Source organism: Macaca thibetana, chromosome 5 (genome assembly GCF_024542745.1).
Source record: "Macaca thibetana thibetana isolate TM-01 chromosome 5, ASM2454274v1, whole genome shotgun sequence".
NCBI classification, from domain to species: domain Eukaryota; kingdom Metazoa; phylum Chordata; class Mammalia; order Primates; family Cercopithecidae; genus Macaca; species Macaca thibetana.
This window is the reverse complement of record NC_065582.1, coordinates 108,763,595-108,780,024: the sequence shown is the minus strand read 5'-3', so window position 1 is coordinate 108,780,024 and position 16,430 is coordinate 108,763,595. Positions and strand designations below refer to the sequence as shown.

Here is a 16,430-nt window from a genome sequence, read left to right as displayed (position 1 = left end):
CAAAGTAATGGCCAGGCGGGATGCCTAAGGCCTGTAATGCCAGCACTTTGGAAGGCCACGGTGGGCAGATCCCTTGAGGACAGGACTTCGAGACCAGCCTAGTCAACATGGTGAAACCCTGTCTCTACTGAAAATACAAAAACTAGCTGGGCATGGTGGCGTGCGCCTCTAATCCCAGCTTGGGAGGCTGAGGCAGGAGAATCGCTTGAACCTGGGAAGCAGAGGTTGTGGTGAGCTGAGATTACACCACTGCACTCCAGCCTTTTTGACAGAGTGAGACTCCATCTCAAACACAACAAAACAAAACGAAAAACCCAAAACAAAACAACAAAAAAACCAAAGTAATTATATCCTTCTGAATCAGTATTAGGACTTGTGTCCTAAAGTAATAATACTAAAAATGGACAAAAGTTATTAATTGCAGTATCATTTGCCTGAGGGGGGTGAAGACCCACACTCAGTTAAATATTATGGAACCATTAATTGTAATATTTAATTTTAGATCATGATTAATCTTGGGTATAAAGATTATTTTTAATGCAACCAAAATGTTAATGTGCTTATAATTTTATAATTTAAAAATGTAAAAAACAACTAGTGGTATTGTGGAAAGTATATGGGAAGAGGCTGAAAACCAGGGAGCCCAGTAAAGAGGTTACATTAATATTGTATATGAGAGATGAAGAAGTTCTGGTTAGTCGTAATGAGAATAGAGCAGAGAGAAAATTTTATGTAGTATGTCAGCAGATTTTTTAAAGACTTAGTGACTGGCCAAAAATCAAGGATATCTCAAATGTTTCTGTATAAGTGATTGGAAATATAGTGATGCTAAGGTGGAAGCAATTTGTAGGAGGATCAAATTCGGGCTAGATGTGGTGGATCATGCCTCACTTTGGGAGGCCGAAGCAGGAGAATCTCTTGAGCCCAGGAGTTTGAGACCAGCCAGGGCAACATGGTGAAACCCATCTCTACCAAAAATACAAAAAATTAGCCAGGCATGGTGGGTCATGCCCCATAGTCTCAGCTATTCAGGAGGCTGAGTTGGGAGGATCATTTGAGTCCTGGAGCAGTGAGCCAAGATCACGCCACTGCATTCCAGCTTGGGTGACAGGAATGAAACCCTCTCTCTTAAAAAAAAAAAAAAAAAAAGTTGATGGGAGAAGAGAGAGTTTGATTTTGGAATTGGGGGTTTGAGGTACCTAAACGTGCATAGTTAAGTTGTAAGTATAGTCCCTCTGTTTATGAGTGAAAATGAAGGAGTTTGGAGCCAAGGGAATACCTGAAAGGGCTGAAGATCCCTTTAAGAAGTGGAGATACTGGCACCCACATCTTCATCAGACCAACTCCTGGTTAAAATCGGGGACTTTCAGAAGCTAAGTGATTTACTTATTTATTAATCAATATTTAAAGCACTTAAATAATGAAGAGTGGAAGGTGTTTAATTGAATAAAATAATGTAATTGCTGTTTAATATGGTAATAACCGCAAAGCTTTCTCAGAATTTGGTGTCATCTCAGAAATGGAAAGAATGTAGGCAGGGTGGATTCTTCTTTTAATGAAATGATTTGTTACTGAGCTGTAAACATGAAAATTAGCTAACTTAAGTTAACCAGTTGTAATCTTTGTCCTCTTAACCCAATTCACATTTGGTACTTTTATTATACTATTTACTATTTTCTCTCAGGTGTTAAATTTATTTGCAGTTCTGTCCTTTTTGAGGTTTCACATTACTAAATGTATATAGCTTAGTGCTTTGCCCATGGTACACACAGATAGTGGGTGTTACAGATTTTTGAATAATTCTGCTCTTAAAAATAGCATCTGTAAGATTTAGACTATGGTAGAAATCTTATTACTGTCATTGATTTCCCTCCCTTTGCCTACTAATGTTTCCACAGACAGTGAGCAGATTCTATGTAAGTAGTATTGGGTTTAACAACACAGTGCGTCAAGAAACTCCTCTAAACCACTTAGTCTCAGATCATTTAATCTATTACATCTTCGTGATACTTTATTGTTAAAATGGAGCTGTTCTTCTTCATTGTTAAAATGGAGCTGTTCTTCGAAACAAGTAATGAAATAGTGTTGAACAGTTATTTTAAATGTGCTTTTATTTATCAATTTAGGAAAATGGAAACAAAATAAAGGAGAAAGTTCTTGTTTGGAGCTGTGGAAAAACATCAGTTAATTAATGTTTTTGATATTTTTCCCCCTTTTTGCCACTCTTACAAAATTAAAACTTAAACAATTTTTAGAACCCAATCCATATTTCAGAAACATCACATGCAGTTGGCACTAGCAGTCGGTGCCATTGTAATGTGCTTTTTCTGTATTTTACAGATTTTTTTAAAGTAGTAATATTTAACCTCTTTTTAAAAAAAATTAATTCTTAACCTTGTGCAAAATAGCATAATAAATTGGTTATTTTTCCTCAGTCTTGACATTTCAGTCTATATTTATCATATGGCCTCAGAAGTCTTGAACTTTTACAGTTTGTAAAACTGTAAAACAAAACAAAAACAAAAGAGTACTTTTTTTTTTTTTTTTTTTTTTTTTTTTTTTTTACCTTCAGTGGTCTCTGGGGCTGTACTTGGGCTGAGCGTTTCCAGGTACCTGCCATTTGCATCTTCCTCTGTAAATTGTGTGGCAGGTTCATACTGCAGGATTACATCCAAATCGTGGAAGAACTTCATAGTTTTAGAGCTGTCTCCAGAGTTATGGGCATATTTAACTGTTCTGTATTCATATTTGAGATTTTTGTACTTAGCCCGGCACTGTTTCCAGTCTCTGTATACTCCTAATGATTGCAGCCTTTTAGCAATGTAAATAAATATTCCTTTATTTCTTAGTGTTCCATAAAGTTGTTTTCGTATATTTTTTTCTGCCCAGACACTTAGCAAAGCTTTAACCTCCTCCTCAGTCCAGTGCTTTCCTGCTCCACTCTCCATGTTGAAAGTGACCTGGAAATGATTCACTATTTCTAGCCAAGGTTTTGTTTCCTAGGAAACCAGACGGCTGGTTGTCAATAAGCTCTGAAGAGCTGAAAGGATCTAGTTTAACTGGTTCAAGCTGCCTGAGGGAGTAACTTGAGAAACTGCCAAATAAGCAGGCTTTGTGATTAAAGAAGCCTGGACCTAAATGATTTTTAACCATATTCATTTCAGCTTGAAGGAAGAACTACCCTTGAGACAAAAGGGAAAGAAAACCGTTTTTTGTGTATTTCTTTTCTTTCATAATTTACTGTTTTACCAAATGATTGTTGATTTTTAAAAATTGTTTTGAAAATGGTTGGCAGAGGTTTTTTCCCAGAGGTTTATAACCATTGTTAATAATATATTTCCACTGACATGAATCACCTAGTCCTCTAACATTGGTTAACTTACAGACCCCATAGCATTTCACTAAATAAAAGAAATCATAAGTCATAATTTATTTAGTCCCATATGGTATATAGTATTATGCATATCTATTTTCAGTATTTAATGCATTTAATAAAATCAGTTCTTGAGGCTGCTCTGAGCTGTGATCATGCCAAGTGTTTTTTAGAGTTTTACTTGGCAACGTATTTAATGTTATAGTTTTTCTCGTTAATAAAATGCTGCAACAATTGCAATATATAATTTTGAAAAAGGTTCCTTTTTACCAAATAAATCAATGTATTAACAGCCACTAAAGTCTACAGGCACATATGGAAGAGGTTTACTTTTTGTTTCTATCCTGATATATATGTTCTCTGGAACAAAAATTGGTCAATAAACATCTACTATTTATAGCACTTGTTCAGAACTATTAAAAATTGTAAAGCAGTTGGAACCTTTATGAGAGTTTATACTGCACAGCGGTATGGATGCTCTTAGTCTTTACTATGTCTTTAGATTTTGGCTGTTTTCTCTGTATCACCACTTAAAAACACTAATGCAGGAAATGAGACACAGACATGGGAAAGGGTGCCTGGTCAGCAGAGGGTTTTCAAAAACATTTTTTTTTTTCTAATAATAAAAGTGCTATTTATTGGAGAACATTTGGAAAATGCAGAAAGGCACAAAAAATGGTGATAGTCTCAGTACCAGCTACACATTTTGCCTCTATTATATTTGGAGGTTTTAATTTATATCTACATACTCATCCTGTTGAAACCCTATTTAGAGGTTATAAAGTGTAGAGGTTAGAAGCATAAATTCTGCAGCTGGGTTGTCTGTATTCGAATCCTGCCTGTACCACTTGCTGTCTGTTTGGCAATGGGAAAGTAACTTCTTTTCTATTGCTTTAGTGTGTTTATCTGTAAAATGGGCATGGTAATCATAGTACCTACTTCATAGGATTGTTGTGAAAGCCAAATTAGATCACTCATGCTATCAACTTAAATAATTAAAAGGATCAGAATCTAGTTTAAAGAGAGTTTATTCACGCGCCAAGTTTGAGGATGACTCACCTGGAAACACCAACTCCAAGGAATGGAGTCAGCATTGAGAAGTAGGAAAGTTAAGGTTTCATTTCTATAGGCAGACAGAGGAGTTTTTAGCAGAATCACAACATTTTTTATACAAGGTTAGCGCCCAGTTACAGCAGTTTGATTGGTTATAGGTGGTGGTTCTTTTGGGGAAGGGTACCTTTAACATTTTTTACAGAGGATGTAATTGTGAATGGGTTTTCTTTCATTTGGTCTATGCAGCACAGCAAAGCAGAAGTTATCCTTTTTTTTTTTTTTTTTTTTTGAGATGGATTCTCGCTGTGTCACCCAGGCTGGAGTGTAGTGGTGCGATCTCGGCTCACTGCAAGCTCTGCCTCCTGGGTTCACACCATTCTCCTGCCTCAGCCTCCTGAGTAGCTGGGACTACAGGCGCACACCACCACACCCGGCTAATTTTTTGTATTTTTAATAGAGATGGGGTTTCACCGTGTCAACCAGGATGGTCTCGGTCTCCTGGCCTTGTGATCCACCCGCCTCTGCCTAGAAGTTAATCTTTAACAAAGGTCATCACTTGAAAAGGCAGGATGTTATCACCTCTGTTGTCTTTTTTTTTTCTTCTTCTTCTTCTTGGTTCACTGCAACCTCCGCCTCCCAGATTCAAGCGTTTCTCCTGCCTCAGCCTCCTCAGTAGCTGGGACTACAAGCGTGTGCCACCAGGGCCAGCTAATTTTTGTATTTTTAGTCGAGACAGGGTTTCACCATGTTGGCCAGGATGGTCTCCAACTCTTGACCTCGTGATCTGCCCGTGTCGGCCTCCCAAAGTGCTGGGGTTACAGGCGTGAGCCACCGCGCCCGGCCGTCTCTGATGTCTTTTAATTCTCTCTAGTCATTGTATAGAACAAGAAAAATAAGAAAGTGAGTTAATCTATAGTCTGAGAAACAGAAGTTGTAACCGTATGTGACTTGGATCACAGTCATATCTCTCTCAAGGCCTAAAGTATATTTGGGGTTCCAGTAGGTTTTAAATTATTTATTTTTACAGCGTAAAATGCTTAGGACATGTTAGTTAGAATTAGATATCTAGTTGTTACATTGTCATCTGCTGTGATTGCTAATCATCAGCATCAGCATCATCAATAGGAGTAGTACTAGTACAAGTAGCATTTAATGTGTTGTCACACTAAGTTCATGGGTGCTTGTCGAGAAAGTATGCTTGATAAAGTTCTTCAAGAAGCTCATCAATTGGCAGATTTAACAGCTAATATCTTTTTATATTCACAGGGGTCAGGAGAGTGCCGGTATTGTGACTAGTGACGGGAGTTCAGTGCCAACATTCAAATCACACAAGGTAAATTTGAACTTTAAGAAATCTTGATGACAGGCTGGGTGTGGTGCTTCATGCCTGTAATCCCAGGACTTTGGGAGGCCAAGGCAGGAGGATCACCTGAGGTCGGGAGTTCGAGACCAGCCTGACCAACATGGAGAAACCCTGTCTCTACTCAAAATACAAAATTAGCCAGGTGTGGTGGCGCATGCCTGTAATCCCAGCTACTTGGGAGGCTGAGGTAGGAGAATTATTTGAACCTGGGAGGCGGAGATTGCGGTGAGCCAATGTCACACCATTGCACTCCAGCCTGGGCAACAAGACTAAAACTACGTCTCAAAAAATAAAATAAAATAAATAAATAAGTGAAAGAAATGGGATGACAAAGATAACAAAAGACAGGTGATCATTAATATGGGGGGGGGTTGAATAAATAATTTGCAGTCAAAAGTGATATTCTTTGGATCAGCCACTTTCAACTTTATATCCTAACATTTATCAAATTAGGATGTATTTCTTCCCCAGTGACAATTTTTTGCCTAAGACCAACTCAAATAGGGAGTCATTTATTTAAATGCTTTAAGATGCTTTGATTTGTTTAATGCAAATCTTAGTTTTTATGCTTGACAAATTGTATTGCTTAGTACATCTGTTCTTAAATGTTTTAGTGAATAGTATCTTATGAAACACAAGTGCTTCAACATTGTGAAGGTATTAAATGCCACTAAATTTTTCTCTGTAGAATGGTTAATTTTATGTTATGTGACTTTTGCCTCAATAAATTTTTTTAAGTAAGTGCTTCACAGTTCTTACAGTTAGGTTATTTGTTTTTGGCCTTTTTTTAAGATTAGAATTCTGAAACACAGAGGAATTAAATGTACTTCTTTGTCTTATTTGGATTAGCTGAGCAGAGAAGAGAGGCGTTTATTACTAGCAGTACTAGTCTGTTTTTTTCTAAGTTGCACTTTTTGATTTCTCAAGGGAATGGGTCTTGTAAATCACGTCTTTACTGAAGACAATTTGAAAAAATTGTATGTTTCAAATCTTGGAATTGGACACACAAGATATGCCACTACAGGAAAATGTGAATTAGAAAATTGTCAGCCCTTTGTTGTTGAAACACTTCATGGGAAGATAGCTGTGGCACATAATGGCGAATTGGTAAATGCTGCTCGATTAAGGAAAAAGGTACATTTGTTTGTTTGTTTTCCCTAAGCCTTTTTAAATGATTAGCATGGGTTAATGAATAAAAGTTAAGGATCTTTGTAAAAGGCATTTTCTAATTGTTGCTACCTGTTACCTAACTGCAACAACAATTGCATCAGAATGATCTGGAGTACTTGTTACAATTCCAGATTGTAAGATGTCCCCTAGAGTTGGAGACAAGGGTGAGAATATGCATTTTAGACTCACTTTTTGAATGCACTGCTCTAGAGATTTGGGAGAGTTGATTTATGGTTGGAAGCATAGAGAAATTAGAGTTTATGGACTTGCTATCTCTTTAACTCTGTTGCTATGTACAAAGCTCGTATGAAATAAGAAAAACCAAGCGTTTTTCCTATTCTCAGACTCAGCACACTTCTGTGGCCAAATAGGGGAGTTTCTTGTACCAGCCAATTTTCCAGAGGATACGAAATGGGTATCCTATAATTCAGTTGTATTCTGATAGTACCTGGAGGTAAAGTCAGGTTCCAGAAGTTAAGGGCTCAATCCCACAAGATTGTCCCCCACTTCAGATGCTAGTTGCAAGTCCAGGCCTCTGGTACATCTGACAACCAGTTATAAATTGGGAGTTCCTGCAACAGCCCTGGCACTGCCTTTGGTTTCAAACATCACAAAACTCAAGAAAGTACTTTGTATACATTTACCAGTTTATTATGAAGGATGTTACAAAGGCTACAGAAGAGCGGTCTGGTGAAAAGATGGAAAGGGCAGGGTATGTGGGAACGAGCATGGAGCTTCCATGCCCTTTCCAGGGGCAACACCTTCCAGGCATCTCCAACTGTTCAGCTATCCAGAAGTTCTCTGAACCTAGTCATTGTGAATTTCTATAGAGGCTTCATGAAGTAGGCATGAATGATTAAATCATCAGCCACTGGTGATCAGCTTAACCTTTAGCCTTTCTCCCCGAAGCTGGAAGCTCCAACCCTCTGGTTGATTCCCCTGGCAACCAGCCCTCATACTGATGCTATGTAGGAACCCCTAGCTACCGGTCATCTCAACAGCATACAAAAGGACACTTATCATTTTGGCAATTCTAAGGGTTTTAGGAGCTGTGTACCAGGAAAGACCAGGATAAAAACAACATATATATTTCTTCTTATATGTCACAAAATCATAAAAATAAAATGGAGTATAAACTTGGAGATGACATAAAAAAATGAATTGGAAACAATGACAGAAAACTAGAGCATGGGAAAAGGGAGAGAGTGTTTAAACTCTTGGTTCACAGCATGTTGTTTGGAGCTTTCTGTGCTAATGATGTCAAATTTGTGCCTATGCTTTCATTCATCATTTTATCTTTTTTTTTTTTTTTTAAGTGCCTGTCTTTATATTCATTCCTAGTAGCTTCCTTTTATCCATTCAGGCATTCATTCATTAATGTTGAGTTTCTTCAGTTTATTAGCTCCCAATCATCTTGACTTGGTAACCTCAGAACCTGGTGATATTTAGTAATAGATTATTACCCACATGCTCCATCATCCTATAAGCATTCTAGAGCTGGGCAATTCACATATGATGAACAGTTACAGAAGCTGAATAATAATGAATTGCCGGGTCAAAAATATCTAGAAACTAGGCTTTTGTACCATTCATTGTCATTCTATTTTCAGTTCTGTCTTTAGACATTTCCTAGAGCTTTGTCCAGCCCTGTTTGTAGGCATTATAATGACCTTATTGTGCTTTTCTGTCCCCAAATGAAAAAATGTATAGTTCATTTAAAAATTCAGACAATCATGAACGTATAAATATGGAGTAAAAATTTCTTAAAAATTCACCACTTAGTGATAACCACTAACTCACCGTTTCCTGACATTACCCCTTACCCAGATGCTAAACTTCATCTCTACTTTTAGCTCCCTACTGAAAATGTTCTGTAGTGCCCATTCAGACTCAATCTGTGCATGTCCATGGGGCTGCCCTTGTCCTGGTCAGTCTTGCTCAGAACTTTGTAATTATCATAGAGTACACTCAAGCGATATTTATTGCATCTGCTACATTTCGTTGTTCAATACAGTTGATTCCTTTCTTCTATCAGTAATAATTAGTGAGGATGGGTAGCCACCATTATGATCACTAACAAACCCAGCTTGAAAGTTAACACTGTAGTGTACTACTTTTACAGGAATATACCCAGTTCATCAAGAGTGTTGAGGGTAGAAAAGGTCAGACCCACTAACCAAATTTTCAAGATCCCCTACCCACTTTCAGGTCTGCATGCCTTCAAATTTAGTATTCAAAAGCTTTTCTATACATCTCAAAGCACTTTTTTTTTCTGCTTGAAAACCTTCTAGATTTCTTATATTGCCTCCAGCCATGGTCATCCGTTATTAGTATACACATACCATTAATGTAGGAGTCCCCAACCCTTGTGCCAGGGACTGGTACCAGTCTGTGACTTGTTAGGAACAAGGCCACACAGCAGGAGGTGAGTGGCAAGTGAAGCTTCATCTGTATTTATAGGTGTTCCCCATTGCTCACTATTACCACCTGAGCTCTCTGTCAGGTCTCCTGTCCAGATCATCAGCAGCATTAGATTCTCATAGGAGCATGAACCCTGTTGTGAGCTGTACATGCAGGGGATCCAGGTTGTGCTCTCCTTAGGAGAAGCTGATGTATAATGCCTGATGATCTGTTACTGTCTCCCATCACCCCCAGATGGGACTGTCTAGTTGCAGGAAAACAAGCTCAGGGCTCCCACTGATTATGATGAGTTGTATAATTATTTCATTATATATTACAGTATAGTAATAATAGAAACAAAGTGCACAATAAATGTAATTCGCTTGAATCATCCCCAAACCATCCCCTGTCCCTGGTCCATGGAAAAATTGTCTTCCACCAAACTGGTCCCAGGTACCAAAAATATTGGGGACTGCTGCATTAGTGGGATGCAGGATTTTCATAGCTGGACATCCACAGAATGCCTTATTTCTTTCCATTATGGTTGGCTACTGGGTTTGGGGTGGGGTGGAGCTTCCCCTCTGATGATTAAACTTCTCCTTTTTTCTGTATAGCTTCTGCGTCATGGTATTGGTCTGTCCACAAGTTCTGATAGTGAAATGATTACCCAGTTACTGGCGTATACCCCTCCTCAGGAACAAGATGACACCCCAGACTGGGTAGCCAGGTAAGCAGAGAACTGGATTAAACTTGGAGCTCTAGTAAGGACAGTTTTGCCTTGCATATGTTTATAACTGAAGTTATTCATTATTTAATTAATTCCAGGATTAAAAATTTGATGAAGGAAGCACCCACAGCATACTCCCTGCTTATAATGCACAGAGATGTTATTTATGCAGTACGAGATCCTTATGGAAATCGTCCCTTATGCATTGGTCGTCTTATTCCAGTGTCTGATATAAATGACAAAGGTAATAAACTTCAGAAGGAATATCCTTTCATAATGTTTTTCAGTTATTGTCGTACTGCTATCAAGCCCTGAAATCTTTAGGTATAGAGAGTTGATGGGTGGGAGGGAGCTAAGTAATGAAATAATGGTAAATGTATTCTTCCTTTTTGAAGTATGTTTCTTTGAGTACTTCTGAGGATGAGTCCCATTTGTTTTTTGTTGTTGTTGTTTTTGTTTTGTTTTGTTTTTGAGACAGACTTTCGCTCTTGTTGCCCAGGCTGCTGGAGTGCAATGGGGCGATCTCAGCTCACTGCAACCTCTGCCTCCTGGGTTCAAGTGATTCTCCTACCTCAGCCTCCTGAGTAGCCGGGATTACAGGCATGCGCCACCATACCCAGCTAATTTTGTATTTTTAGTAGAGACAGGGTTTCTCCGTGTTGGTCAGGCTGGTGTCAAACTCCTGACCTCAGGTGATCTGCCCACCTCAGCCTCCCAAAGTCCTGGGATTACAGGTGAGAGCCACCACACCTGGATGGATGAGTCCCTTTTAATGTTTTTAATGGAGATTCTTATTTTTTCCTGTCTCGATTGCCTATTCATGTCCTTTGCCTAGCTATTTCATTTCTGCAGTATGATTTTAGTGGTTTCTTTTGACTTTTATCAAGATGTTTTTCTAGCCGTGAAATCATAATGTTAGAAGGAACCTTAGAAGATCATTTATTTTATCTTTGGCTCAAGTCAAATGAGGATCCATGTGCTCTTAAAGCCACAGAAATGGCTATTCTATGAATTTTTTTTTACTTACTTATTTAGTGTTAGCTGTTCTGTTGAAATAGCCTCTTAAGGCTGGGCGCGGTGGCTCAAGCCTGTAATCCCAGCACTTTGGGAGGCCGAGACGGGCGGATCACGAGGTCAGGAGATCGAGACCATCCTGGCTAACACAGTGAAACCCCGTCTCTACTAAAAAATACAAAAAACTAGCCGGGCGAGGTGGCGGGTGCCTGTAGTCCCAGCTACTCGGGAGGCTGAGGCAGGAGAATGGCGTAAACCCGGGAGGCGGAGCTTGCAGTGAGCTGAGATCCGGCCACTGCACTCCAGCCTGGGCGACAGAGCGAGACTCCGTCTCAAAAAAAAAAAAAAAAAAAAAAAAAAAAAAAAGAAATAGCCTCTTAAAATTTCTTGAATCCATTAACTGAATTGATTTGTGATTTACAGAGAAAAAAACATCAGAAACAGAAGGATGGGTGGTGTCTTCAGAATCTTGTAGCTTCTTATCTATTGGTGCAAGGTAAGTTTTACCTTATTTGGCATATTATCTTTCCCCATGTTGAAAAGAATTTTTTTTTGACACAGTTTCTTATTTACGTGAAAGTTTGAAAGTTTTCCTTCTCATATCTAATAGAAAATATTTATAAAGGGATTTTCTTATGCATGTTATGTTCAGCAGTTGCACTGAGTTTAATGTTCTAGTAATAGCTTCTAATTCTGACGCTGGCATTCTTTCAAGATACTATGAAACTTATTTTAATTATTTTGTATATTTTTCTCTTTTTACAGTACAATATAATCATAGAGACTTATTTTAGAAAGGAAGAACTTCCTCATTGAGATATAGCTATGATAGAAAAATGTAAGCCAGGAGAAAATGTTTTCTTTATACTTTATTCTTTTAAAATTCAATACAACTTAGGGCCCTTAATTTTTCTATTCTATACTAGAACTTAGAGTTTACAAAGAGATTATACAGAAATCATTGCAGGAGACATACCACTTTTTAAAAAGCCACTTCTAGATTTTATATTGAATGAATCAATTGTTTCTCTAAGGGAAGGTACTCTATGTGCTTTATAATTAATGTTTTCATCAGCCTTAAGGACTAGTTTATTAAAAGTCTTCTTTCTTTAACATTGTTTCCCAAGATATTACCGTGAAGTCTTGCCTGGAGAAATTGTGGAAATATCCAGACATAATGTCCGAACTCTTGATATTATATCAAGGTCTGAAGGAAACCCAATGGCTTTTTGTATCTTTGAATATGTTTATTTTGCAAGACCAGACAGTATGTTTGAAGGTAAGTAGATTTCTTTTCTTTGAATATTCATATAAATGTTTTAGCTGTCTCCTTGAAATATGGCAATTCTTGCCTCAAAGGCTTACCTGGCTCTTCGAAGGCACATAGTTATATGTTGTGGATATAGGACTGAGCCCACAAGTCATAAGATCACAATTTTTTACTTCCTTTTGACTCTTGGATTTTGTTTTTTGTTAGGAGTAAGGATTATGATTTTTAGATCTATATGAAGGGTCAAATTTTTTTTTAAACCACACAGTTGAATTCCCTAGTTTGTGTATTTCCACATTCATATTTTTGTATATATTGCATTTCTTTTTATACTCAATCTGTAGAATTCTAGCACTAGTTTTTTAGAATAACACTGTTATATTATGCTAAGTAAAATACTCTCTCTCCTTTTCCAAACACACCAGACCAAATGGTTTATACAGTAAGATACCGTTGTGGCCAGCAGCTAGCGATTGAAGCACCTGTGGATGCAGATTTGGTCAGCACTGTTCCAGAATCTGCTACACCTGCTGCTCTTGCTTATGCAGGAAAGGTATTTTCTCTTAATTAACATGCAGTGAATTGCTCTCCTAGCTGTGGAATAAGAAATCCTTGCCTATAAAGAGAAACTCATCAACATTTCTAAGGAGAAAGGAAGGTTTGGTGGTTAATGTTGGTTTGTTTACAAGCGTTATTTATTTTCCAGGCTTTTTACCCAATGGCACTATTTTAGTGAAAACCACTAAAAGGTTCACTGAAAAGAAAAAACGTTCACTAAAGGGTTCAGAAATTTGCCCCCCTCTTTTTAAAAAGATAACATCATGAATATACAGTTGACCCTTGAACAATTTGGGGGTTAAAGGTGCCAGCCCTCTGCACAGTCAAATCTGTGTATACATTTTAATGCCCCCAAACTTAACTGATAACCTACTGTTGACTGGAAGCCTGACCAATAACATAAACAGTTGATTAACATATTTTGTGTATATATTATATACTGTATTCTTGCAATAACTTAAGCTAGAGAAAAGTAAATGCTTTGAAGAAAATCATGAGGAGGAGAAAATATATTTACTATTCCTTAAGTAAAAATGGATCTTCATAAAGGTCTTCATCCTCATTGTTTTCTTCACGTTGAGTAGGCTGAGGAGGGAAGAGGAAAAGAAGGGGCTGGTCTTGCTGTCTAAGGGTTGGCAGAGATGGAAGAAAATCCACCTATAAGTAGACTCATGCACTTCAAACCCATGCTGTTCATCAACTGTGTATTGACTTCAGTGGAAAAATTTACTTAATATTAAAATAAACATCTTGAATCATCTTCGCAAGTCACTGGAATATTTGCTTGCTACTAAGTATGGGTAATAATAAAGCTGTTTATGTTCATTTAGCATAATGTTGTCAGTGTTATGCTTTATTTTCATAACCAGGTAGATTGTGTAACTATAGTAATCCTGGGGTATAACATCCAATATTCACTACCTTGGATACTTCATTAGCTTCTAAAATAATTAATATGCATACATTTTATAAAAGATTACCTTGATAAATGGGTTAATTACCTCCTATCCCTAAAAAGTATCTCATTAGTCTACTGGTTTTAATTTATTTAATTCATTTCTTTAAAAATTATTTTGGGCCGGGCGCGGTGGCTCAAGCCTGTAATCCCAGCGCTTTGGGAGGCCGAGGCGGGTGGATCACGAGGTCAGGAGATCGAGACCATCCTGGCTAACATGGTGAAACCCCGTCTCTACTAAAAATACAAAAAACTAGCCGGGCGTGGTGGCGGGCGCCTATAGTCCCAGCTACTCGGAGGCTGAGGCAGGAGAATGGCGTGAACCCGGGAGGCGGAGCTTGCAGTGAGCCGAGATCGCGGCCACTGCGCTCCAGCCTGGGCGACAGAGCAAGTCCGTCTCAAAAAAATAAAAATAAAAATTATCATTTTGAATAATGAATTTTTCTGACAGTGATTTAATCTTTGTCATGTCTTCATATGCTTAGTGTTATCTTTCAAAACAGGAATAATGTTTAAGACAAAAACATTATGAGTCCTCACAAAATGAATTGGTTTTTCCACCAAGTATATTTTGTTTAGTGGTTTTTCTTTTTGCCTTTTCTCCAAATAATAAAGGAAAATAATTTTGAAATTTCACTTGAATATTCTGGTGGCAACACAATCTAGAGAACTAATATTTGCCTGTTCTGTATATTGCTCCTCATTGTCCTTTCATTTCTTCTCTATCAGTGTGGACTTCCATATGTGGAGGTGCTGTGTAAAAACCGATATGTAGGGAGAACCTTCATTCAGCCAAACATGAGGTTAAGACAACTTGGTGTTGCAAAAAAATTTGGAGTATTGTCAGACAACTTTAAAGGCAAAAGAATTGTTCTTGTAGATGATTCAATTGTGAGAGGCAATACCATCTCACCTATAATAAAACTGCTCAAAGAATCTGGTGCAAAAGAGGTGAGTAATATTAAAACATATCCCAAAGCATCAGTTAACAATAAGATACTGGCATAAAATTGCAATTCAGGGTAGTGAATCAAAATGGATGTTCAATATAATAAATTAACTTTTTTATATCAGTTTGATTTAGGATTAACTGTGTAGCAACTTGGAGAACATGTAACAGCCACACTTTAAATGTAATCCTTAATAGATTAAAAAGCTCAATATAAAAGCTTAAGGCTGGGTGAGGTAGCTCATGCCTGTAATCCCAGGAGCCTGAGGCAGGAGGGTTGCTTGAGCCCAGGAGTTCGAGGACAGCCTGGGCAATATAGTGAGACCCTGTCTCTACAAAAATAAAAGATAATAGTAAAATTAAATTTAAAAAAATTAAATTAAATTTTTAAAAACCTAAAATTTTAACAAAAAGACTATACAAAATAGGCTGGACACAGCGACTTATGCCTATAATTCCAGCACTTTGGGAGGCTGAGGTGGGCAGATTGCTTGAGTCTAGGAGTTCAAGACCAGCCTGGGTGACATAGTGAAACTCACCTCTCCTAAAATTACAAAAAATGGGTGGGGCGTGGTGGCACACACCTAAAATTCCAGCTACTTAGGAGGCTGAGGTGGGAGGATGGCTTGAGCCTGGGAGGTGGAGATTGCAGTGAGCCGAACCAATCTCAAAAAAAAAGTCTAAAAGCACAAAATAGAATGCTCTTTAAAATCAGTGGAGTATTGATTGCTTTCTCTACTTGAAGACATGCAGCCAATTCCAGTGTAATACCTTTGACTTAATATTTTTTTAAATTTCTTTGTTAAAGACAGTGTCTGGCTCTGTTGCCTAGGCTGGAGTGCTATGGCACCATCTCAACTCACTGCAACCTCTGCTTCTGGGGCTCAAGCAATCCTCCCACCTTAGCCTTCTCAGTTTCTGGGACTATAGGCATGCGTCATTGCAGTCAGGCTAATTTTTGTATTTTTAGTAGAGACGGGGTTTCACCATGTTTCCCAGGCTGGTCTTGAGCTCCTGGGCTCAAGTAATCCACCTGCCTTGGCCTCCCAAGGTGTTAGGATTACAGGCATGAGCCACCGTGCCCAGCCAAGTTATTTTTTAATATCACTTTACGTCTTTTGTTTTTTCCTTGATACTGGGACTCAATGTGTCACCTGGTTGGAATGCAGTGGTTCCATCTCACCTCACTGCAACCTCTACCTCCTGGGCTCAAGCAATCCTCCCACTTCAGCCTCCCAAATAGCTGGGACCATAGGCACACACCACCATGCCCGGCTAATTTTTTGTATTTTCAGTAGAGGCAGTGTTTCGCCATGTTGCCCATGCTGATCTCAAACTGAGCTCAGGCCATCCGCCTGTCTCAGCCTCCCAAGGTGCTTGGATTACAGGTGTGAGCCACCACACCTGGCCTCACTTTATGTCTTGAAAAAAATTTTTTTTAATTTTTATTATTTAAATTGATAAATGTATATATTCATTGTGTACAACATGTTTTTATATAGATATACTAAGTTATTTTAAGATTTCAAAGCTTATTCTATTTCATAGCTCATACTACAGAAGTGAGATGCCATTTACAACTAATAGTTGAGTAAATT

At 38.1% G+C, this 16,430-nt stretch overlaps 2 protein-coding genes across 3 annotated transcripts in view; one reads left to right on the top strand and one right to left on the bottom strand.

The window, feature by feature from the left end:
* The window catches only part of PAICS (phosphoribosylaminoimidazole carboxylase and phosphoribosylaminoimidazolesuccinocarboxamide synthase), a 51,732-nt gene extending 48,549 nt beyond the window's left edge, over positions 1–3,183 (bottom strand). Inside the window, exon 1 of one of the 2 annotated variants that reach the window (XM_050792022.1) lies at positions 2,567–3,183. In XM_050792022.1, the coding sequence (XP_050647979.1) occupies positions 2,567–2,948 (382 nt within the window). In that variant the 5' untranslated portion in view covers positions 2,949–3,183. The remainder of the gene's footprint in view (positions 1–2,566) is intronic. The other variant, XM_050792021.1, reaches the window with a different exon arrangement.
* The window catches only part of PPAT (phosphoribosyl pyrophosphate amidotransferase), a 42,966-nt gene that overhangs the window by 22,384 nt on the left and 4,152 nt on the right, over positions 1–16,430 (top strand). The window contains exons 2-9 of the mRNA XM_050792024.1: positions 5,693–5,759; positions 6,717–6,923; positions 9,974–10,086; positions 10,185–10,330; positions 11,524–11,596; positions 12,228–12,379; positions 12,796–12,923; positions 14,613–14,834. Coding sequence (XP_050647981.1) covers positions 5,693–5,759; positions 6,717–6,923; positions 9,974–10,086; positions 10,185–10,330; positions 11,524–11,596; positions 12,228–12,379; positions 12,796–12,923; positions 14,613–14,834 — 1,108 coding nt within the window. The remainder of the gene's footprint in view (positions 1–5,692; positions 5,760–6,716; positions 6,924–9,973; positions 10,087–10,184; positions 10,331–11,523; positions 11,597–12,227; positions 12,380–12,795; positions 12,924–14,612; positions 14,835–16,430) is intronic.